We start from the raw sequence: 25,165 nt of genomic DNA on the forward strand, positions 1-25,165 counted from the left end.
ACGTTGAAAAAAAAAAAATTTAAAAAAATAAATAAATAAAAAATAAAGTGACGGGTGCGAGACTTTGCCTCTCACTTGCACACTTACCGGCCGTTGCAGGGTCCGTGATCCGCCTAATGTCACTGCTGCCCTGTCTCAGGGAACAGGGAGGCCCGAGGAGAGGGAGAGAGACCGGAAACAGCTGTCGGTGAAGCATCGGCACACACACAACATCTAGCAAGTTCGCCGTCTTATAGGGGCACAGTTTGTGGCGCCCCTAAATCATTACAATGCTGACATCAAAAACCACTGATCACAGATCACTGTAAAAATATAAAAATATGGGGCGCCTGGGTGGCTCCATTGGTTGAGCGTCCGACTTCGGCTCAGGTCATGACCTCACGGTTCGTGGGTTTGAGCCCCGCATCGGGCTCTGTGCCGACAGCTCGGAGCCTGGAGCCCGCTTCGGATTCCGTGTCTCCCTCTCTCTCTGCCCCTCCCCAGCTCGCGCTCTGTCTCTCTCTGTCTCAAAAATAAATAAACATGAAAAAAAATAAAATAAAATAAAAATAAAAACCGTGACGAAGTTTGAAGGGCTGCGAAAATTGCCAAAACGTGTCACGGAGTAAAGAAAAGTTGGAAAATGGCACCAACAGTCTGGCTCGACCCAGGGTGGCCACAAAACCTCAGTTTGTAGAGAAACACGATGTCTGTGAGGCTCAACAAGGCGGAGCACAACAGAACGAGGTAAGCCTGTCGTATTGGCCTCGAATGCCATTCATGCCACTGAATGGGACAGTTACAACAGTGACTCTTGGGTCACAACACCACAACCTGTCATTTGGGCCATTCCGCAACCCCCCCCCCCCCCCGCCGCCCCCGCAAAAAAAAAAAAAAAAAAAAAAAAAAAAAGGCAAAAAATGAAAAAAGGAACTAGACAGAAAATGAAAATTGCAATTCACGTCGCACACTTAAGAGCGTTGCACTCCACTCAGAAAAGAGTAAACAGAATAGTAGGCAAATGAGGACTGTCGGTGCGCAGGAAGGCTTACCACACCTCCGAGAGGAAGGAGAAGTCTGGGTGAGAACCACTTTCAGTTGATGACAGAAGCGCCCAGGGTGGACACCGGCCGCAGGAGGCCACCGGCTCCCGTCTGGCCTGCCGTCATGCTCTGGCTGCTCCTGCCTCTCGAGCTGGTCTCCTGCCTCGGCCCAGGTAAATGCGGGGGGTGGTCGCGCAGCCCCCGAGTGACTCTGGTTGTGTGCAGCTCGCTCAGTCTACACCACTCATGCATAGGTGTCTGTCTGTCCCCCGCGGGGCCGGGTGGGTGTCACCGCCTCTCCACTTGGCACAAGAAGCGCTCCCTTGGAGCTGACAGCTTCCCCTGTGTCTGCATTTATCTGCGGGGCATGGGAGGTGAGCTTGTTCTAAGAGCAGACAGTTTGGAGTTTACAACCAGCATGCTGTGAAATACAGAGTTCTGCCGTTAGGAAAGTGAGTTCTCTCCCCAAATGAGCTACTCTCTTGCTGGGTGACCTCAGGTGGGTTCCTTATGCCTTCTTGAGTTTCGGTGTCCGCGTCGAAAATATTGAAAACCCTATGGTTCAGTGTAGCCAAAATTTCTAGGCACAGGGAAAACGCTGGAAATAGCCCTATTTTATTACTGCGATCGCTGGCTCTCCCTTCCTGTGATTCATATCAGAGGCTAGCCAGGCTGCCAGAACTTTATATGGCCACAGAAAGTCCTGGCCCGTCCTGCCTCCCCGTTCCCCACTGACCGGTACATGGAAAACGGGAAGGTTCGTGTCATGTTTGGGGAATCACCGGTGGTTATTGGAACCAAAGTATAGGCTTCAGGGACAGACGGGGCAGGAGACGAGACAGAAAAGCTAGGCCAGATGGGGCACCCGGGTGGCTCAGTCGGTTAAGCGTCCGACTTCAGCTCAGGTCACGGTCTCAGTCCGTGAGTTCAAGCCCCGCATCTGGCCCTGTGCTGACAGCTCAGAGCCTGGAGCCTGCTTCGGATTCTGTGTCTCCCTCTGTCTCTGCCCCTCCCCCGCTCATGCTCTGTTTCTCTCACTCGCAAAAATGAATAAATGTTAAAAAAAAAAAAAAAAAGTTAAAAAAAAGAAAAGAAAAGCTAGGCCAGGGTAGCGGATGAAAATAGCTAATACTTCCTGACGCCTTCTGTTCAGGGCCCCGGGCCAAGTACTGTGCACGCATTATATACATAAACCTCAGTACAGGTCTCGGGAGCTTGTGCTATATTGACCCCATTTTACGAGAATTTAAATAACTGGCCCAGATTTCGTTAGCCAGCAGGTGGCAAGCTCTTGCAACAGTTCTGAGAAACAGTGACCAGTGCCCAGACACAGCCGCAGTGCAAGAGAAAGGGCCGCGGTGACAGTCACCATGGATGCAGAATTAACGAGAATTAACCACCAGGAGGGTGGGGGAGGCTCTGCTTGTCTAGCTTCTGGGGACACATCGTGAAGAGAGCGGGTGAAAACTCTTCCCCGTGGAGCTCACATCGGAGCCGAGGAAACAAGTTTCCTAAGTGAAATGGCATAGCGGACAGTGACAAATGATAAGGAGGAAAAAAATCAAGCGGGGAATGGGGATATGAAGGATGGTGGAAGGAAGGGGCAGGGAGATTTCAGACAGAGTCGCCAGAGGTGATAAAGTTGGGGGACGAGGGGAAGGGAGGTGGGGAGTTCAATGTCGGATCTACCGATTTGAAGACATCAGGGTGATATCCGTGAGATTTCCGGGGAGTGGCTGGAAATTGAGGACTAGGGGCTGGAGGCGCGGACATCACGGCAGGGAGACCATCACCGAAGCTAAGAAAAAGTGCAAGGAAAGCAGAGCCGTGGGAGATAACGTGTCCGTCCTGTCCTGTCTTTCTAGAGGTCTCCAGGTACAGGGCGTGGCCTCCATGTGATGTCCCCAGCTCTGTCTATCCCAGACATGACCTTTGATGGGAAAGTCAATCCATTACTGCTTTGTAGCGACCTCAGTAGCCCAAATCAGGGAAATATCCATTTTGATAAGGGCCTTTGTTACCTCATTTGCCATTCCTGCCCCACAGGGAGAGGCCTCAATCCATCTAGTGAACGTAACTACAAATATCCAGTATTTGAAACCCCCAGGGGCTGCTGGCATGACGGTAAAACCCGTTTGCCAGTCTTCCGCAGGCAGTGTCCCCCTAGCCTGACTTGCCTCGGCTAATAATAATAATCTCTTTCATCCCTGGACCGTATATTGTCTCTGTTGACCACAGGCATGAAGCTTCTCTGCCACCGTCAGTTGGATCTTGTGCACTCTTTAAACGCTTGTTTGTAATGTTTATTTATTTTTGAAGGAGAGAGAGGTAGGGACAGAGAGAGAAGGGGCGGGGCAGAGAGAGGAGACCCAGCATCCGAAGCAGGCTCCAGGCTCCGAGCTGTCAGCCCAGAGTCCGACGCGGGGCTGGAACCCGGGAACCGTGAGAGCGTGACCTGAGCCGAAGTCGGACGCTTAAGTGACGGAGCCACCCGGGCGCCCCTAGATCACGTGCACTCTTAAGAAGCCCCCAAGAAGTCTGCTTGGGCACCTGGACTTTCCCACTGCTCTTTGTCATCTGATTATCAGGGCCCATCCTCAGCCCGGTTTTGCTGCCTCCTCTGTCTCCACATGGGGGTAGGTTGGGGCGGACTGATAACGAGGCAAGGAGGTTATCGCTGTGCTGCAAAATCTCCCGTGACCTAGCAGCCCTTCCTGTGGCTGCGGCCGCCAAGCTACTTGCCTGTACGACTTCTGAATTTCCTTTCTGGTGGCACTCGCAATGCACCATGGGCACCTTGCTCGACTTGTGCGCGGTTTCCAACACCCCGCGGGTCTCTCTGCCAAAGCTGGTTTCTTTACAGCCAGGTTTCGTAAGCCTTTCCTTCCATGTGGCTCCATGGGCATGGAAGACAGAGAAGGTGTATTTAGAATCTTTTATGTGGAATAAAGTGCTAATTGGTAGCACTTTATGTCTGCCTTTCGGGCCGAGGGGCCTGGGGTCGGCCTCTTGGCCTCTACAAGAGCGTTCAGGGACACCACGTCCCTGCCTTTCTTGCCCATTTGAAGCTGCCATCTACAAATCGGTCTTCCTCCGCACTGGCCAGGGATCCACTTGGGAGATCTCTGCGACTTGAGACTTGATCGGTTCCTTCTGGGCAACTGTGGGGGGGTGGAGGAGCGAGGTCAGGAAGCAGGGTATCTGGGTTTAAAGTGTGATGCGGCTTCAGCCGTAGCTGAGGGGGATCTGGCAGGTGGCTTGATATTGTCGTGTTCTGTGTTGGGACAGCCACAGATGTCCTTTGGTTTCTGATAAACCGGAGACCAGGTGCAGGGTCCAGACCGTCCTAGGTTGACCCATACTTTCTTTTTACCTCTTTTATCAGAAGGCACATGGCTGCCCCAGCTCTCAGGCAGGGACACCAACTCCTGGCCACCATGTCTGAAGGTTCAAAGAAATCAGCTACCGGGCTCTTATTTAAGGGCCCCAACATCTGTGTTAACACCCCCACAGCCACGCCTTATCTTTCACGTCCGTATAAATCAAATGCTTTTCAAGGTCTGGTAACGCTAAGGTTGGGGCTTCTGAACATATGGGATCTCTTACTTTTCTACAAAATAGTTTCCACTGCAATGTGCTGTTGAGTTTTAAAGTTCCATTTTCTGGGGGCGCCTGGGTGGCTCAGTCGGGTGAGCGTCCGACTTCGGCTCAGGTCACGATCTCGTTGTCCATAAGTTCGAGCCCCGCATCAGGCTCTGTGCTGACAGCCCGGAGTCTGGAGCCTGTTTCAGATTCTGTGTCTCCCTCTCTCTCTCCCCCTCCCCCACTCTTGCTCTGTCTCTCTCTCTGTCAAAAATAAATAAACATTTAAAAAAAATTTTTTAATAAATAAAGTTCCATTTTCTGACCACTTTCCTCCATCCTCTAAAGTCTATTGTGGCCAGGCTGCTGCAAAACAACATCACTCGCTTTCACATCAAAGGGGAGTATCCAAAAGCCTTCCAGTGCTGGAGGCTACAGGCCACAGGCTGTTGTTCAGAATGGAACTTGTCCCATGTTCTGGGAACCTTCCTTAGAGCCTCTGAACTTCCAAAGGTCGTTTACAGTGATTAGGGGTGACACAAATGCCACACGATCTTGCTGACAGAATATTTAAGGCTCGAGTGGCTTGTCCTTAAGAAAAAGGCCATGGGTGGCTCTGTCGGTTAAGTGTCTGACTGCGGCTCAGATCATGATCTTGCAGTTCGTGAGTTCGAGCCCCGCCTCGGGCTCTGTGCCGACAGCTCAGAGCCTGGAGCCCGCTTTGGATTCTGTGTCTCCCCCTCTCTCTCGCCCTTCCCCCCTCTCTCTCTCTGTCTCTCTCTCTCTCAAAAAATAAATAAACATTAAAAAAATTTTTTTTTCTAATTGTAAAGAAAAAGGCTAGAGAAAGAAAGGTCTTGGGGACTGCCGAGGACTCTGGGCATCTATCTTAACTGTTAGTAAGCGAAGTCACACCAGAGAACTGGGGGCCCTACTTACAGATCGCCAGTACCGAAAAGAAGGGAAGGACAAGGTATACAACGGCCAGGCACTCAGGGTGGAGATTCAGACAGTCGACAACAGTCAATTGAGTAAAAACATACTCACAGATACTAGACCAGCCGGGACGGAGACGTCCGGCACATCTCCCGGACTCTAAGCACGAGACACCAGCACAACAGGGTCCAGCGTCCCCAGCGAAGAGGCCAAGTTTACCCTCTGACTAGTCTCAAAACGATCGCTCCCGTTTCGCCGGGCTGGAGCATCCAAGCCTCCCGGATAGCCAGGTTGTGCAGTCTTCCTAATGGTCTTTCCCAGTTCACCCAGACTTCGTGAGACACTCTCAATGTACCTCTAAAATCTGTGCCGTAGACCCGGCCTATGCCAGCAGAGAGCCTTCCGAATAAAAACACTCAGTGCAGCCGCTGGATCTCGGGGGAGGTCCCAACACCGGTGGTCGTTACAGGCACCAAGGAGGGGGAAGCCCGCAAGGAATCCACTTGCAGCCCGGCCCCGGGAGCTTGAATGGGTTAGCCCAGGACGAGAGGACGCTGCCCTCTACTCCATTCACCGGACACCAGGGAATCGGAGGGCAGAGTCGCAGAAGGCCAAGAGTCCCACCTGGGTCACCAACATTTGTTACCGAGCCAATGTGGGTGGGCCCCTCGGTGACACCGGCTGGAGCTGCCTTACCAAGTCCTCTATTTGCAGCAAATACGGAGAACACGGAGAATAATTCCCAAAGCGGTGACTCCCCAAACAGGAGTGAGCGGACTCCTTTTTTTCCTTTTTCCAACCACTTTTTTAAAATTCAAGTGTAATTATTTTATTTTATTTTTATTTTATTTGTGTTTAATTATTTTCTTCATGAAATTTATTGTCCAATCGGTCTCCATACAACACCCAGTGCTCATCCCCACAGGTGCCCTCCTCCATGCCCCTCCCCCACTCTCCCCTCCCTCCCACCCCCCATCAACCCGCAGTTTGTTCTCAGTTTTTAAGAGCCTCTTATGATTTGGCTCCCTCCCTCTCTAACTTTTTTTCGAGTGTGGTTACCAAACAGTGTTACATTCGTTTCAGCTGTACGGCGTAGTGATTCAACAATTCAATACATCACTCAGTGCTCATCACGATAAGTGTGCTGTTCGCTCCTTTCACCTCTTTTCCCTGTCGCCCTACCCAGCCCCAGCTCCCCTTTAGTGACCAGTAGTTCGTTCTCTGTAGTGAAGAATCTGTTTCGTGGCCTGCCTCTTTTTTTCTTTGTTTTATCCCTTAAATTCCACATAGGAGTGAGACCATATGTATTTGTCTTTCTCTGCCTGAATTACTGATTTCACTTAGCATTATAGCCTTCAGGTCCATCCATGTTGTTGCAGATGGCAAGATTTCGTTCTTTTTTATGGCTGCATAATATTCCATCGAACGTACATGCCACCTACTCTTGGTCCATTCATCCCTCGATGGACACTTGGGCTGCCTCCATATCTTGGCTATCGTTAACAATGCTGCTGTAAACACAGGGGTGTGTGTATCCCTTTGAATTCGCGTTTTTGTATCTTTTTGGTAAAGACCCCGTAGTGCAACTGCTGGGTCGTAGGGGTAGTTCTATTTTTCATTTTTTGGGGAACCTCCCTCCTGTTTTCCACAGTGGCTGCACCAGTTTGCATTCCCACCAGTTGCGCACAGGGTTCCTTTTCCTCCACAACCTCGCCAGCACCTGCTACTTCTTGTGTGTTTTATTTTAGCCATTCTGACGGGTGTGGGGTGACATCTCCTTGTGGTTTTGATTTGCATTTCCCTGATGACAAGGGGTGTTGAGCATCTTGTGTCTGTTGGCCATCTGGATGTCTTCTTTGGACGCTGTTCATTTCTTCTGCCCATTTTTTAACTGAATTATTTGGTTTCGGGGTGTTGCGTTGTATAAGTTCTTTATATATTTTGGATGCTAACCCTTCATCTGATATGTCATCTGTAAGCATCTTCTCCCATTCAATAGGCTGTCTTTTTATTTTGTCGATGGTTTCCTTCACTGGGAACCAGTTTTTATTTTGGTATAGCCCCAACGGTTTAATTCTGCTTTTGTTTGCCTTGCCAAAGGAGACGTATCTAGAAAAATGTTTCCATGGTTGACGTCAAAGAGATTACTCCTTGTGTTTTCTTCTAGGAATGTTATGGTTTCAGGTCTCGTATTTAGGTCTTTAATCCATTTTGAGTTTATTTTTGTGTATGGCGTAAGAGAGTGGTCCAGCTTCTTTCGCATGTAGCTGTCCAGTGTTCCCAACACCATTTGTTGACGAGACCTTTTTATTTCCCATGGCATGTTCTTGCCTCCTTTGTCAGAGATTAATTGACCATATAATTGTGGGTTTATTTCTGGGCTCTGGGCTCTGTTCCTTTGATCTGTGTGCCTATTGTGTGCCAGTAACGTGCTGTTTTGATTACTACAGCTTTGTGGTATAACTCAAAATCTAAAATTGTGATACCTCCAGCTTTGTTCTACCTTTTCAAGATTGCTTTGGCCATTCAGGGTCTTTTGTGGTTCCATCCAAATTTTAGGATTGTTTGTTCTGTTCTGTGAAAAATGCCGTTGGTATTTTGACAGAGATTGCATTAGATTGGTAGATAAGCAATTAGTCAGAGAAAGACGCTATCACATGACTTCACTCCCATGAGGAATTTAAGACACAAAACAGATGACCATCAGGGAAGGGAAATAAAAATAATATAAAAACAGGGAGGGGGACAAAACATAAAAGACTCTTAAATATAGACAACGAACAGGGTTGCTGGATGGGTTGTGGGAGGGGGGATGGTCTAAATGGGTAAAGGTCATTAAGGAACCTACTCCTGAAATCATTGTTGCACCAAGTTAGTTGTAAATTAAACAATAAATAAATTTTTAAAAAGAGAGTAAAAAGGCAATCCACAAAGTGGGAGAAGAAGATTTTCGAAATATATTTTGTATCTAGAATACACCAAGAGCTCCTAAGTAATAAGAAAAAAAACTGAGAATCCATTTAAAAGTGGATCAAAGATTTCAACAGACAAGCGACTAAAGGAAATATTCAAAAGGAAATGGCCAATAAATATATTAAAAGGTATTGAATGTAACTGATCGTAAGGGAAAGGTAAATTAAAACCACCACAAGCTACCAATATATCCACATCAAGCATTGGGAACTTTATAAAAACTGAATCTGGGTAATGGAAAAAAAAATTGTAGATAAGCAGGTTCCTCTTATTGGGGTCTGGGACGGATACTGAGAGGGGGAGGCCTGATCATCACGTGCCATGGGCAGGCATAGACCTTCACATGCACACCCAGAAAATGTGCCTATACATATAGTATACGGTATGCTAATGAGGTTTATGCCCGTCCCAGGGCAGGGATTTTAATGTTGTCCTAGAGCTGAGGTACCTGTCCGGCACTTTACGACTCAGCTGCCCAGGCATGTCCTGGGGGGTCCTACTCAAAATGTTTCTTCTCCTGTTCCAGCAATTCACTAGTTGGTTTCTAAAAGATAAAACCGACAGCTGGGCAGAGGCTTTGAGGAGTTTCCGGAGTGGAGGGGTTCTCCCTGCTGCCAGAATCACATCGCCTGGACCCCAAAGCAGCTCTCCTGGTGCCAAAATTCTCGCAGAAGGGTTTTTGAACATTTCCTGTAACTCCTGACCTTCCCCTTCCCTGAGCAAAGTGCCCTAAGCCTTTTTCTTCTTCTTAGACCTTCAGGGGACTAATTCCACCTTCCCTTTCTCTACCTTCTTCCCCTTGGTCTCTTTTTCAGCCAGACTCTTTTCTCCTCCCCCTGAACCAAAACAAACTCCCCACAAATATAAGCAGAGGCAAACAGATATTTGAGCCCCTCCTTGAAGGATAAATAGGGGCTCAGCAGGTGGAGAAAGCCACAAAGGGCATTCCCGGCAAAGGGAACAGCGGGACAAAGAAAGAGCAGGGCACTCTTGGAAGAATCACAAATAGCTGGGCCGTAGGAACCTCTTGTTTTTATTCGGAACCCTGCTGTGATGTTATCGCCCCTGTGAAGGGTTCCCTGACAACCCCCAGCTCCCCCAGCCCCGGATGCTCATTTATTTGGGCTCCTTTACAGCACCTGCCTCTGTTGGGTCAACATTTATTGAGCTAGAGATTGTGTTAAGTGCTAGGAACACAGAGATAACAAGCGCAGTCTCTATCCCCAAGATTCTGGAAAAGAGAGGAAAGCGGTCTCATAATTACAACAAGAAGAAAGAAGTACTTGGTGTTGAGTGTACCGGGTGCAATTGATGGTCCGTACAAGGTCAATGCAGAAGTCAGCCCCTTCCTAGCTCCAGACCCAGCTCATGGCACTGAAACTACTCCCTTCCCTGTTAGGCTCCTCTTTGACATGGTGAGCCCAGAGGCCCAACATTTCTTATTCATGTTCCCAATCTTCAGCCCAGAAACTGGTCTGTAAAAGGGATCTAGTCCATATGGTCTGAATGCCGTGAGTTCTAAAGCTCTACTCACTGAACTGGCATAGAACTGAGCAAATGGTAGAAAGAATGACTTGGTCAATGAATAGTTGCCATCTATAAAAAAAAAAAAAAAAAGGAGGCGTCAAGGAATGTGCTAGGCAGGAGGCAACAGCTCCTGGGGAGTCCTTGGGCCCCAGGGTATGCCCAGGCTCCTTACAAAAGAGAAACTGCTCCTTAATATCTTGGACAGAAAACCTCCAAGAGAAAGAACGGAGTGTCCAGTCACTCAACAGATACTCACTGGATGAATCCTATGGGCCTATGCTGTGCCAAGCAGTGTTCAAGAGTGATCACAACAAGGAAAAAGACAGACGGAAACCTTTGCTCTCAGGGAGCTTACATTCTAGCAGAAGGGAGAGAGAATTTTTTTCTTTAGGGCAAATTATAAAGTAGGCTAGGTGGTATTACGGAGAAAAAGAAGCCCAAAAGCAGCTGAATGTACAGGGGTGAGGGTTGGCGATGAGGGAAGAGCGGTCCTCTCTGAGAGGGAATGTGTGCGTTAAAGACCTTCTAGAGATGAAAGAGTGAGCCACATGCACACCTGAGAGACAACACCCTTCCAGGCGGAGGGAACGGCAGGTGAACCAGCCCTGGCCTGCTCAAGGAATGGCCAGGCCAGCGTAGTTTGAGCAAAGTCAACTGGTCTGGGGAGAGTTATAGAAAAAATAGGTCAAAGACACAAACATGAGCAGATCATTTTGGTCTTTAAAAAAAAAAGTTTTCTTAATGTTTATTTATTTTTGAGAGAGAGAGAGAGAGAGACAGAGGAGAGCAGGGGAGGGGCAGAGAGAGAGGGAGACACAGAAACCAAAGCAGGCTCCAGGCTCCGAGCCATCAGCACAGAGCCCGACGCAGGGCTCAAACTCAGAGCTGCGAGGTCATGACCTGAGCCAAAGTCGGATGCTCAACCGACTGGGCCACCCAGGCGCCCCACCTTTTGGTCTTCATAGGTCATTGTAACTGTTTTGGTTTGGTTTGAGTTTTGTCGTCATTCTAACATATTTAACTGAAATATACACATGACGAGAAAACTGTACAAATCCTAAGTGTGAACTCAATGAATTATCACAAAATGAATAAATCCGAGTATCCAGACCCAGGTCAAGAACTAGGACATTCGCAGCACCCCAGAGTCCCCCTTTTTGCTCCCTCCTACCTGCTCTCTCTCGCTCCTCCTCAAAGGTAACCACTGTCCTGACTTCAAGCGACAGATCTGTTTTGCCTGTTTTTAAACTTTCAGTAAGTGGGATCAACAACAGAAAAAGGCAAAATACACTTTTTGCTCAAGATTTTGCTTGGGATCGTCCCCCCATGCCGTTCCTAGAGGGAAGAGAGGTTAAGATGAGAAATCTTCCCCATCCCGTTAAACCCCTGATGGGAAAGATGGGGTGCGGGGCGGGGGGGGTGGGAATGGCCGGCAGCATTCAGTGCCTGGCTTCTGCACGACCATCAAGGAAGGAGAGGGGCAGTGTGAGCTCGCCCAAGAGCTGAGTGTCAGGATCCCGAGAGGTAGTTCCTCCCTGCTTAGATCTTCTCCCGAGAAGTAAGAGATCTGGAGAAGGTTGGGGGTCCTGGTCACAGTTACATATTCACTGACTCACTCAAACACTTCCAGATCCTCCTTCATGCTAGACACAGTGCCGAAATAGAAAGATAATCAGGGCACGGCCAGTTAGACAAACAAGCACACACAGGACCACAAAATGGTGTGATGAGTGCTACGTATTTGCAGAGGATGCTCGGGAAGCATCCTCTTTAAGAATCGTTGTGACCAGGGGCGCCTGGGTGGCTCAGTCGGTTAAGCGCCAGACTTCGGCTCAGGTCACGATCTCATGGTCTGTGAGTTTGAGCCCCGCTCTGGCTCTGTGCTGACAGCTCAGAGCCTGGATCCTGCTTCAGATTCTGTGTGTGTGTGTGTGTGTGTCTCTCTCTGCCCCTCCCCTGCTTATGCTCTCTTTCTCTCTCTCTGTCAAAAAAGTAAATAAACATTTGTAAAAATTAAAAAAAAAAAAAGAATCGTTGCGACCCTTTCACCTTTTTTGCTCAAACATGAATGGCTCTGAGATAGGCTCACGAGAACAGGACCACCGTCTATTCCTTTGAAGTTATATTTATCACTTCTGTATTTATCAGTTTTATCTCCTCTACTTGGAGAATAGAGAAGATATTTTCTGGTATCACAAAAAGAGCAAAAAGCAAGTGAGGTCAAAATCGTTGGGTCTGAATCCTGACCCTTATTCTGTAGCTGTGTGACCCTGGGGGAAAAAAAATGAGTTAAACAATCTGTGCCCCCGCTCTTTTATCTATAAATGGAGATGATAATATCCATCCGATCTGCGTCCCAGAATTGCACCAGCATCGAAGGAAATAATGAATGTAAAGAGCTATAAATTCCTAGTATCAGTCCTCTAACCACCACCCCACCCACCCACAAACCTACTATGTTGGGCACAGCAGATAATCAGTGAGTGTTGAGCTTTCATTAAACTTCATCAGCAAAGACTTGTGATTGTTGGAGTCTATGCTAGGGAGCTGACGCAGTTCCCTCTCTCCCTCCACCTCGGGCCCGGAGAACTCAGAGGCTGGAGTCAGATATTGTGGTCATGACCCGAGAGTGACCAGCCAGGATAAGAGGGTGGACTGGGCCAGAACCATCTGGGCCAACTTCCCATTATCCAAGAACACCAGACATTTTGTTGGGGGTGGGGCCTCTGTGATTGTCCATTTCCACACTTCTCCTAACCCTGTGTCTCTTCATCATATGTCTGGGCATCAGTATCAGAAGGCTCTAACAGATGGGCAGAGGTAGGGAAAGGGTGTGGGGAGCAAGGGGTGAGCCGGTGGGGGGGGCGGTTAAAGCAATTTCTCTTCTGTGTTTACAGGGAACACAGCTTCACAAGCCAGCTCAACCCCACTGATGGTGAATGGGACTCTGGGGGAGTCGGTAACTTTTCCCTTGAAACTTCCTATATCTGAGGATACTCATTCCATCACCTGGCTTTACAACGGAACATCTATAACCTTCATACAACTAAGCGATCCTTCAGATCCACAGATCATACTGACGAATCCAAAATGGAAAGACCGACTGCAATTCACCGGGAACTACTCCTTACAGCTCAGCAACCTGACAATGGCTGACGCAGGATCTTACCATGCCCAGATAACCACACAAACCTCTACAGTGTTTTCCAGTTACAAGCTAAGGATCTTCAGTGAGTGAAAGCATGGGGGCTAATTGTGTATGGACTGAAAGGTAGGACGTATGTCAATCCTATGTGACAGCCAGTATCCACCATAGCCTAGTGGCAAACAGTGTAGTATTTGGAGTCAGACTGAGGTCCAGCAGTAAACAATCTCAATGGCATTGCTCAGCCAGTGAGTGACAGAGTGGAGAATAGAACCTAAGTCTTGTGACTCCTGGCCCCCAATCACATCACTCTCCCTCACCCAATAAAATAGTCCCTCTTGGGGCACCTGAGTGGCTCAGTCAGTGAAGCATCTGACTTTTCATTTCGGCTCAGGTCATGATCTCAGAGTTGTGAGATCGAGTTCCACGTCCAACTCCACGTAGGCATCATGGAGCCTGATCGGGATTCTCTCTCTCTCTCTCTCTCTCTCTCTCTCTCTCTCTCTCTCTCCCCCTCCCCTTGCTCACTCACTCTCTCTCTCTCTCTCAAAGTAAATAAATAAACTTAAAAAAAAATAGTCCCTCTTGACCAGAAATGTAATGGAAGTAGGGCACCTGGCTGGCTCAGTCAGAAGGGCATCACTCTTGATCTCGGGGTCACGAGTTCAAGCCCCACATTGGGTGTAGAGATTACTTAAATAAATAAAACTTAAAAAAAAAAACACGTAATGGAAGTAACAGAAGCGAAATAGCTGTGACTCTGTTACCATGTGCATTACCTGTCTCTGTTGGGTAATCTTCACCAAAGCTCCACGAGGTAGATACGAACCCTTACCCCTGAGGCACAGCATCAGTCACAGCAACCTGCCTACAGTCACAGAGGAGACAGTAAGTGGGAGAGTTTCCCACATGACTAGCTGGCATGACACGTCCCTTTACACAAAGGCTCGTCTGGCTCAATGGAGAATGATCAGTATACAGAACAGTGGTGTATCTAGAAAGTGCTCTGTAAGGATGAGTTGATAACGAGAAAGATCTTTTCTACAAGGTTATTTAATTTCCAAGAACGTTTTCCCCAGACGGTTCACGTCCTCAACATAAAATTATGGAAACCATGAGACAGCTTGCCAATCAGTATCAGAAAAAAAAAAAAAAGATCCTTCTAGCAATCAGTGGTGTTCGAGATGCCTTGAATGCCTTTAAGACCATCTCTTAGCAGGAATGTTGTATAGGAGATTCAAGCTTGAACTGGCAACTTTGAAGGTCACCGAGATTCCATACGTCTCATCTACCCGAGAGCCTACAGTGTCTAAAACTCACCCAGAGCCCGTTGGGTTAAGACGTGGAATCCAAAAAAGCACTTCAGTTAAAATAAGATGTCACCACAAATAGGTTACTTGTGAACCTTTATAATCCCCTAAATATTTGGCAGATGTATCGTGTTAGATTGGTCAAAGTCATGTCCTTAAAAGAACAGGACACATAACAGGGAAATATGATAGGAAAGAGAGGTTGTCTAGAAAAGTCTGCCACAGGAATTCCAACCAAACAGGCAAAATCACCCCCTGGGACAGGGTATTGATATCTTGAAGCTGTTAAACCAAACACCACAAAGTCGGTGGCTAACATCAGAAATTTTATTCTCTCACAATTCTGGAGGCCCAAAGTCCAAAATCAAGGTGTGGGCAGGGCCACTGTCCCTCTGGAGGCCCTCGAGGGCAGTCTGTTCTTGGCCTCTTCCAGCTTCTGCTGGAATGCTGCTGGCACTCCTTAATGTTTGTTGGCCTGTGTCTGTGTCACACGAGTCTCTGCCTCCCTGTCACATCGCCTCCTCCTTTCCCTGTGTTATCTCCTCTTCTGTCTCAAATATCTCTCTGCTCTCCTCTTGCAAGGACACTTATCACTGGATTTAGGGCCCACCCAGATAATCCAGAATCATCTCTTCATCTCACTTAATTACATCTGCAAAGACCCTTTTCTGAATAAGATTCTGGGAATTAGGACGTGGAGATATCTTTTGGGAGGGTGTCATCATTCAACCCACTACACGCAGAATCACTCTGGGTGACCAGAGGTCATCAAGTCAGCGCTAGGACCCTGGAGAGAAGAGAGACATCCAGTGGAAAGTCTGAGAACAGACCCCGTATCAGTCTCCATCACACTGTTGAGACAATGTTCTTTAGCCACTGGTCAGAAGACAAAGCATGACTTCTGCAATAACCATACTCATGAGGTTCAACACCAAACCCTTCTCAGGACCTTTTGGCATCAGGAGTGACAAGGAACAGAAGTCATTGTTAAATGGAGTGGTCATGGGGTGCCTGAGTGGCTCGGTCAGTTGAGCCTCCGACTTTGACTCAGGTCACGATCTCGCGGTTCATGAGTTGGAGCCCCGCGTCGGGCTCTGTGCTAACAGCTCAGAGCCTGGAGTCTGCTTCAGATTCTGTGCCTCCCTCTCTCTGCCCCTCCCCCATTTGCAGTCTGCCTCTCTGTCTCTCTCTCTCTCTCTCTGTCTCAAAAATAAATAAATATTTTAAAAAATTTTTTTAAATAAATGGAGTGGTCATAATAGGCTGAGAAGATAGCATTTGAGCCAAGACCTGTTGGAGGTGAGGGAGTGAGCCATGCAGATAGTTGAATGGAGAGGCCTCCCCTGTGCCTGGCAGGCTCAAGGAACGCCAAAGAGGTCAAAGACCAAGGAGCAGAGTGAGGGGAGAGGAACAAGAAACAAGGTCAGTACGGAACCAGAGGCCACATCACGTATGGCTCTGAGAGCCTTCACAGGGACTTTGGTCTCTTCTCTTGGTGAGACTGAGAACCATCAGAGGGTTTTGTGAAGTGCTTGGATTCTGGATATACTTTGGAGGTAAAGCCACCAGGGTATCCTGATGTGGTGGCGTGAGACGAAGAGGTAAGTCAGTGGTGGCTCCAGGGCTTTTGGCCTCAGCGACTGGAAAGGCGTGATTATCAACCAAGGTGTGGGAGGCTCCGGACTGACCAGGTTCGGGAGAGGAAACCAGGAATGCCTTTGAACATGTGCAGTTTGAGAGACACATTATGTCCAAGGGGAAATGTCAGGTAGGCAGTTTTATATTCATTAAGTGGGAAAAGGTAACGAGAGATTTTTGAGGCCAGCCATGGACACAGGTTGAGGGAAATGTGATATTTTACATATAAGGAAACTCATATGTAAGTTTGTGTAAGGCGTGGAGAGATTTAAAAATGTCTCCACGGTCACATAACCAGGAAATGACAAAGCCATAAGTCTGGCCAAGGTCTTCCTAACTCCAAATCCAACACTCCCCATTCCATGAAATTCCTTTCTGTCAGAGTATGTCCCACCTCTACTCCTCTAACTAAGCTTAGAGCATTCCTCAATATCTTCCCACCAGACAGTCAGGGTCATTCCGTTCTTTACTGGGTCATCGTTACCTCAGGCCAAGCCCCGCTCAGTGGCCTTTTTCTGTACCACTCCCACATCCCTACTGATTCACAGCTACAGACATGTGTTAAAGATATCTTTTAATGTTTATTTATTTTTGAGAAAAAGAGACAGAGCCCAAATCGGGGGGGCGGGGGCAGAGAGAGAGAGAGAGAGAGAGGGAGACACGGAATGCGAAGCAGGCTCCAGGCTCTGAGCTGTCAGCACAGAGTCTGATGCGGGGCTCGAACTCACGAACCACAAGACCGTGACCTGAGCCGAAGTCCGACTGAACCACCCAGGCACCGCGCTACTGACGTCTCAATAGCCAATATTTTCTGATCTTTGCTCTTAGAAATTTCTCAAATGCCTGGATATATTGTACTTCTTGGTTCTCCAGACTTACTTGCTTGTTCAGTTCCCTCACTTTTTCTTTCTCTAGTTTTTTGGCTCTCTTTCTGTCTCTTTCCCTTTCTGTCTTGCTGACATTCCGCATCAGGATCTCTTTGTCCTCACTGGAGCCAGCATCTGATACAATGAGGACTGGCATTCCTGCAGATTCGTGAGAAGTACAAGTCCCCAAGGACACCGAGCTTTTATCTTCCACCCCAGCTAGGGAACTCTGATGGTGGAGAGAATAGGGCTCTTGAGTCTGGTTTACTGGCTTCTGCCCTGACTAAGGGCCAGTTGGCCCTCAGCTGAACTCCCCAACGTCTTCACACAAGGCCAGTGTACAAGGCTGGAAAGGATGCCAGGCATACACTGGGGCCCAGGAAGTAAATTGAGCAGCCCAGAATCACGCAACTAGTTGGTGATGGCCGTCGGGTGTCCCCACTCACTTCTCCCCCTGGCTGCTCTGTCTCATGCTGCTGTCCCTCATCACTGGTCACCCCAGACCCTGACACCATCCTTTAGGCAATACAAGCCAAGTTACTTACAGAGTAGACAGGCCGTAGCATACAGTAGAGTATTGGGAGGAACACAGAAGCATTTGGCGGTGGGAAGGGTATTTTTCACGATGGCCTGAAGACCAAGCCATTTGGTCTCAGGCCGGGCCTTTTCCCTGCGTGCAGGACCACTGAGGAACTTAGAAGTGGCCAACCACACTTGGCGATCCGAGAATGAGACCTGTGAGATCCACCTGACCTGCTCTGTGGAGAATATGAATGACGACAACCTAGTAAGGTGGGAGGTCGCAGGAAGCATATCTATAAGAGAAGCCAACCTCACTCTGTCCTGGGACCCCAAGAAGTCCAGCGAAGAGAAGTACACCTGCATAGCTGAGAATCCTGTCAGCCAACTGTCCTTCTCTGTTTCCACCCAGAGTCTCTGCAAAGGTAACATTCGGTCTCAGGTCTCCCCGAGAGCCTTGAGCAGCTGTGGGATGTGGTATGTCCCTCCTGCCCAAGGTGACTTCCCAAAACAGGGGCTCAGGGGGAGGCCACCCAACACCGCTGTGATAGGACTAACCCCCCCCCCCCCGCAGCTCCGTACCTCTCATTGCCTCCAGAGGCCTCTCCTCCCTCCCTCCCCCTAGTCCTCCAGCCCACTCAGGGCCCAGGGGCCAAGTCTTTGGGAAGTCGGAACTGCTCCCCACACCGTCTCTACCAGGCTCCCGCCCCGTCCACCACAGGGACTCCCACTCCCAGAAAGGCTGCCCAGAGCCGGAACCCACCCAGCCCCCAAAGGTGGCCTAGAAGAGGCTCAGCAGAGACCCTCAGGAGGGGTCTTTTCAGAAGAAAGACGCTCTTCTTTTTTTCTTTTTTCAGATTTTTTGAATGACGAATCCATTGGTACCCTATGGATTGTACCTGTGACTATTATTTTGATATGTCTAGTCATCGTGTTACTTGTTGTTTGGAGGAAGAAATACTGTTTGTGCAAGAGAGGTAAAGGGAGGGAGGAAGGTCCACTGGGACAGCCCCTGGGATGTGACCACACACGTGCTAATTTTCTCCAGAAAATGCATGACCAAGCCTCAAGGCCTGGCTGCCCTTCCCCTTCAGGTCCCCCTGCACCACATCCTCTAGAGAGACACCTGCGGGCGAGGGGTAGGGTGTGGGGGCCTCTCACACTGCACTCACAAATTTCCATTTCCCTGATTTTATTTTCCAGGCATCTTTCATTTCTCTGCTCAGCAAACCCAGACTTCTGGTGAGCTTGTAGACTCTTAGCTCCCAATCCTAAGACAGAGGGGGAGTCCTAGTGAAGGAGGAAAGGGGCCAGTCAGAAGGCTGGGTGATGAGAGAGGAGGGAGTCAGAATACCATTACTCAGGGGGGCCAGATGGTGAAAGAGAGGTGACCCGTAACTATGCATGTCTGTCCCTGAAGGATCTCAGGCGTTGGGATGAGGGTGTCTCCCCACCCCTTGATGAGAAACCAGGTACCGGTGAAAGGCTCACTGTCCATTATCAACCAGCAAGTCCAGGGCAGGGGCAGGGTTAGAGCATCAAAGGTCCAAAGACAAACTGCCTGACCCTGTCACTCTTTCAGCCAGGGGACTTGAACACTGAGTAGACCCAGTCCAAAAAGAAAAGGGTGATACAGAGACAGGAACACAGGCTCCGGACTCAGACTGGCTGTGAGTCTCATTTCAGGGGTCAGAGATACACGACATCGTGTGTAGAGGACGAACGTGAGGTTCAGAGTCAGAGGGCAGGCATCCGAGCTCCTGTTCCATCACTTCCTCTTTGACTTTGTGCCAAGTTCATTGAACTTCCTGAGCCTCCGGTTTCTCATCAGTAATAATAAATATAATATAATGTAGCTATCCATAGTACAACCATCTGTAATAGAATCTGAGAAGTCTCCTAATACTTTATATGTGACATAACCCGGCTCCATTAAAGCTTGCCAATGGCGTTCCCTGGCCCCTGTGGAGGCAGTGCTCTTTGGTCCCGGGGGCTCGCTGGTCCACATGTGAATCCAGAGGGAGACGCTGAAGCTTTAGGACACCTCAAGACCACGTCCCCCCAAGAGATGAGGTCAGAAATAGAGCACCCGGCTGAGAAGGTTCTAGTTCAACCCAGAACTTCAAAGAGTGTCAAAAATGAATGAACCCTAAGGAAGGGCATTGCCTCGACCAACCGCCTCTTTGGGGCCACAAAGTGCCGTGGAGTGGGACACTGAGAGAGCGGGACACTGACTGTGCCTTCCTGTGTTAACAGCAGAGAACGTGAATAACTTAGAGTATGTCTCCATCTCTTCGGGGAACACCGTGTATGCTCATGTCACTCATCCAAAGAGGGTGAGTCCCTTCAGCTTTATATTCCGTCATTGGCACGGTTTTTAGAGTCTTCGTACGCAAACTTGTCACGACAGTCATCTCTTTAATCCAATGACACCCACCGTGGAGGAGAGGAGAGGCAGTGGCCGCAGCGACGACGTTGCACGGGGGACCTTGCCAGCCCCCAGGGCTCTCGCCCCATGATGTGTTCGCTCACGCCCTACTTTACATGGTCCTCTAACTGCGTGACGCATCAGTAACTCTTGTCCCTTGGCAGCTTAATTACGAGCTGCCTGGAAGTGAAAATGATGTTTTCCTCTCTGTTCCCTGAGCACGGTTCCCAGTAAACACTTGCTGAATAGATCGGAATTCAATGAAATTTGAGAGTTTCCAGAGAGCACAACTGTGTGGCAGGGGGGTTTCTCGCCCTGGATGGAGGAGAAATAGAGGAACTGAGAAACACTCTCTCAAGGGGGGAGGTGGGGCAAGGATTTGCAACAGTAGAAGACGGTAAAGGCATGAGCGGCCTTCAACGCTCCCCTCCCCTCTGCAACGTTAGCAGATGGCCTTGGGCAGCCACCAGGAACTCCTTTGCCACACATCAGCAATTTCCCACCACCCCCAAAGTAAAGCACCCGCAGGTGGACCCTTCTAAATAACACCATCCACCTTCTGAAAAGTAAGCCAAGATAACTCAGCACTCACCCACTGATGGAAGCGATGATCCCGCTAGAAATCTTAGGTTCCCCAAGCAAATGTCCCTTCACACAGCTCCTCATGGTATTTCCAAGGTAGGCTCCTCGAAGGGAGGTGACAAGAAGGGTACTCCCCCTGGTCCAAATATCTCTGCTGCCTCTCTGATTCTCTCTTGGGGACAAGATGTATCACCCTCAACAACCCAATAAACGGCTCTCCAGCCAACTTCCTCACTTCTTCAGAAAAAAAAAAAAAAATCGTACTCTGGAGAGTTTCAGAGGTTTTCTCCATGCCCTAAATATTCCTTAGTTCGTTTCAAATGTCAAAACCCATGAGCACGGGGGACTTCTGCCGAAGGAGCTAAGACAAAAGATACAATACTCCTATACACTCTGGCATAAGGGGGAGGAAGGACAGCAGAGTCCGATGCAGGAAAGAACGCTTCCCTTTCTTCACACACCCGCCAACAAGGTTGCCCTTCTGTCCCTCTCTGGCTCTCGAGCCCACTGGTTTGCCGGGGTGTTGTGCTTCTTGCGTGGGCCTCGGGAAATGTCACTCAACTTTCTCTGGCTTGAGAGCTCGTGGTGTTTGGTCGCCAGCCCCTCTTGCTACACACTCTCTTACCCTTTCCTCCTGGAGGATGTTGACATCGCCCCTCTGTGTTGCGTTGTCTTTCTCTGCACACATATCTCTTTGTCTGTGAGCCGAATATCTATGATTATTTTTTTACAGCAAACAAGTAACCCAACGCCTATGAAAAGCACTGATTCCTCCACGATTTACTCCGCGGTTCATCAGTCCAAAGAGGTGAGCCCGTGAGTGTGTCCTGTTCTCACAGCTTACCTCTCTCCTTAGACTTAGAACTTTATAAGGGAAGTAAAAGTAAAGGGGGCCACGAGATAGATGGCACAGACACCAGCGGAATGTAGAAGGTCTCAGGGCATCACCAAAACGTAGAGGTTATCTTGTATGAGGCTTGTCACCCATCACTGAGTTTCCAACCTACCTGAATTCAGTTAAATTGTTTAAATTAAAATTTTAAGTCAGTTTTGCCTTAGCTCCGTATTCCTATCTGTCACTTAGTGCTTTCCAGACCTCCTCTATAGCCATGAGAGACAGCCCGAGACACTGGTCCCCATTAACCTGCTTGATTTTCCTTTTTGCCATTAGAGTAAGCCCACTTCTCCCCGGACGACTGCCCTCGGCAACGTCATCCAAGTGGCTGAGGGGTCTCAGCAGGAATGCAGGAAGGACTTGGCTTCTCCCGATCCCTTGGGAGAGAACAAACACAGCGTGGTTTCTGCCTGGAGAACTTGAATATCTAGGATCATCACTTCCAGTTCTGAGGACCGGAACCTGTTCGCCTACGTCAAATATCGAAGGAATGACATCATTTCCAACATGGGACCCAAATAACATTTTCTCATGTGCTCCGGGTCAAAACACGCCTCGGCGAACAAGCCTGGATATTGACTTTCTCTTTGGCAATGGATGGGGTTGCGGTTGACAGGGAGTGGTAATTCAGAAGACAACGACTTCTCTCCTTGTAGACAGCAGCAGGACTGCGATTCGCTGGGAGAGAGTACTGTGTGTCACGTATGTTGTCTCCGGAATCGGACGGACCCGTCCCCAAACCCTCACGCATCGTTTACTAGACATACCTCCTGGGACCCGTTACGGAACCTCTTGAGCTCTGGTCTGCTAGACTGAAAACTGGGGATCAGCCTGTTATTCAAACCAGGAACCGGAGTTATCCTTGACTTCAGCTGTTTCGTCACCAGGCCCTTTGGACTCTACCTCCACACATGTATGTCAGATCAACCCGCTTCTCTCCAAACCTGCAACCTCCATCCTGTATTAACCCACCATCATCTCCAACCTGGGCTACAACAGTAAACTCCAAACAAATGTCCCCCAGGTTTGCTCTTATCTCCCTCCGGTCCATTCTCCTCCACAAGACAGCCGGAGAAATATCTTTAATATAAATCAGACCCTTCGCTTGTCTGCTTAAGATGAACCCTGCGGGACTTCCCGGTCCCTCAGAAAGAAACTGAGTCTCCGTGGCTCTGGATGGCCTGGCGCATCTACAACCTCGGCCGTCACCACTCACCCCTCTCTCTCTGATTTGGCCTCTCTGGTTCTCTTTCAGCTCCTCGGAGGAGTTTGCTCACATCTGCCTCCAGACCCTTCTCTGCCTGCCTCCTTCCTCCTCATTCTATAGGTGTCGGTGCACATATGTCACTCTCCAAGGGAGACCTTCAGACCATTCTATCTGAAGTGCGTCCCCTTGTATTCTGTCACACTTTCCATGTCGTCTATCACATGCCATCGACTATTTATTATATTTAATGTCTCTTTCTCCGACTACTCCATACGTTCTCGGGGAGCAAGGACCGCAATGATTTCATCTCAGTATCCTGACCACCTAGCACAGGATCTAGCGCCTAGAAAATGTTCAGCCGAGCTCCTGGGTGGCTCGGTCGGCTAAGCGACCGACTTCGGTTCAGGTCATGATCTCGCGGTCCGTGAGTTCGAGCCCCGCGGCGGGCTCTGCGCGGACAGCTCGGAGCCTGGAGCCTGCTTCGGAGTCTGTGTCTCCCCCTCTCTCTGCACCCCCCCACCCCCTGCTCATGCTCTCTCTGTGTCTCTCAAGAATAAACAAACGTTGAAAACAGTGTTCCGTGATACTTTTTATTTTTTTATTTTTTTATTTTTTTTAAATTTTTTTTTTCAACGTTTTTTTTTTTATTTATTTTTGGGACAGAGAGAGACAGAGCATGAACGGGGGAGGGGCAGAGAGAGAGGGAGACACAGAATCGGAAACAGGCTCCAGGCTCCGAGCCGTCGGCCCAGAGCCTGACGCGGGGCTCGAACTCACGGACCGCGAGATCGTGACCTGGCTGAAGTCGGACGCTTAACCGACTGCGCCACCCAGGCGCCCCTCCGTGATACTTTTTAAATAGATAAATGAGCATCTAGTGGAGTCCTGGAAGAATTAAAGACAATGTGCCTGCAGCCCTTGGTGTATTCACAGAGCCCGGTAAACACGAGCGTCAGTGTTGCGTTGTTACTATTCCTGTTGTTAAATTGCAACCTCCTGAACCCTTACAGTCTTCTCACAAACCCTCACCACAAGAAAGGAGAAGGGATACATTGTCTGGGGCCCGCTTCCCTACCGGTTTGCCAGTTTACATCATTCCCTACCAGCCTACTCGGCTCAGATTTTAAAACTTCATTCTTTTATCCCCAGAGCAGAATTCTCTGATGTTTTTGTGGGTTTGAGATCTTCAAGATAAAAAAATTTTTTACAACGCCCTATGGAGGTGTGATCGACATACAAGAAGCTGGACGTCCTTCATGGCACACAACTCCAGACATGAGTCTGGAGAGAAGTATGCATTTGTGAAACTGACCACAGTCGGGACTATAAACATATCTGGCACCATGAGAAGTGTCCTCTAGCCTCTTTTACTTTCAATTTTTAGTTTTTGGTGGGACGCGAACACTTAACATAAGACCTACCCGATTAGAAAAATGTTAAGTACGATATTGTTAATTATAGGCCCTAGGATGTACGGTGAATCTCTCTAGGTCTCATTCCTCGCACTTAACTGAAATTTTATCCCCTTTCTCCCAACGCTGCGGAGCCACGTCAAGTGCCGAGGCACCGGGGTCTATCTTCCCCAGAGCAGCACACAGATGTGCCAGGATAACGGGTGCCAACTCCTAACCTCTCCTTCCCTGGTGAAGGAGCAGTCGGGGGTGAGGTGCTTTCTCCCCCTCCTGTAGAGCCAAAGCCAACTGCTGGGATCCAGGCTGGCTGCCGAGCTGTGCGTGCGAGCCGTGTGGCTCCCCCCTGTGGGGGACCGCCTGCAGGGGTGGATGCGGGCCTGCTGTGGGGGTCCACTGGTGGACCAGCTCACTGGCAGGGCCCCTAGGCTGGTTTCTGAGATCCACACGTCCGTTGCCGTGGGCCCCAGCCCCCTTGCTTTGTTCTTAGCTGCCCCCCAGTGAGACAGAAATGCAACGTCCCTATGCAAGGGGGGACAGAAGCAAGCCTCCCGGGCCCATTGCGAAAGGCTGGGGAAGGAGGACGCTCATTTCACGGGGTCTCCTGTGGGAGGAACCAGACTGAGGGAGTCTCTCTAAGCACTGAGCTGTGCCAGCTTGGGGTGATGTGAGTAAAGTGAAATTGTTCTCACCCTTTGCAATGTGTCTGCTCTCGGATTCTGTGCTCCACTCAGGCGCTAGGACCTCTCAACGGGACCCCGGGGCTCTCGTAAAAGTGTATTTGTCCAGGAATGGCTGCTAAATCAGGGTTCCCCTGGGAGGAACTCTAATGTGCTGATGTCACTCTAATACACCATTTTTCAACGTGTCTCCTTCTGATCACAAAAATAATAAATACATGCTCATTATAAATGATTCAAACATTCCATAAACAGAAATTCCATACAATCCCCAACATAACTACCCCAAATCGTTCCCTATCAAAGGCATAAGCTTTTTACCAAAATGAAATATTTTTTACAATTTTTCTGCTTAAGAATATCTCTTCAGGGGTCCCTGGCTGGCTCAGGTGTTAGAGCATGAAACTCTTTTATTTATTTATTTGTTTGTTTGTTTGTTTGTTTGT

General features: G+C 49.0%; 1 protein-coding gene across 3 annotated transcripts; it reads left to right on the plus strand.

Annotated features, from left to right (window-relative positions):
* The first annotated feature begins 982 nt into the window (after positions 1 to 982).
* Positions 983 to 23,204, plus strand: SLAMF6 (SLAM family member 6). 3 transcript variants are annotated; one of them, XM_058700979.1, is made up of 8 exons: positions 986 to 1,195; positions 12,938 to 13,270; positions 17,680 to 17,943; positions 18,376 to 18,495; positions 18,722 to 18,760; positions 19,775 to 19,854; positions 21,262 to 21,336; positions 21,700 to 23,204. In XM_058700979.1, the coding sequence occupies exons 1-8, from the start codon at positions 1,081 to 1,083 to the stop codon at positions 21,844 to 21,846; spliced, it is 1,173 nt and encodes a 390-aa protein (XP_058556962.1). In that variant the 5' UTR covers positions 986 to 1,080; the 3' UTR covers positions 21,847 to 23,204. The 3 variants fall into 3 exon arrangements, 2 of the variants coding, with proteins under 2 accessions (XP_058556962.1, XP_058556963.1); XR_009254133.1 differs by having other exon boundaries at positions 983 to 1,195; positions 18,376 to 18,760; positions 19,775 to 20,089; positions 21,700 to 21,718; XM_058700980.1 differs by lacking the exon at positions 18,722 to 18,760.
* The last annotated feature ends 1,961 nt before the right edge of the window (positions 23,205 to 25,165 follow it).

This window comes from Neofelis nebulosa, chromosome 15 (assembly GCF_028018385.1).
Source record: "Neofelis nebulosa isolate mNeoNeb1 chromosome 15, mNeoNeb1.pri, whole genome shotgun sequence".
NCBI lineage: Eukaryota > Metazoa > Chordata > Mammalia > Carnivora > Felidae > Neofelis > Neofelis nebulosa.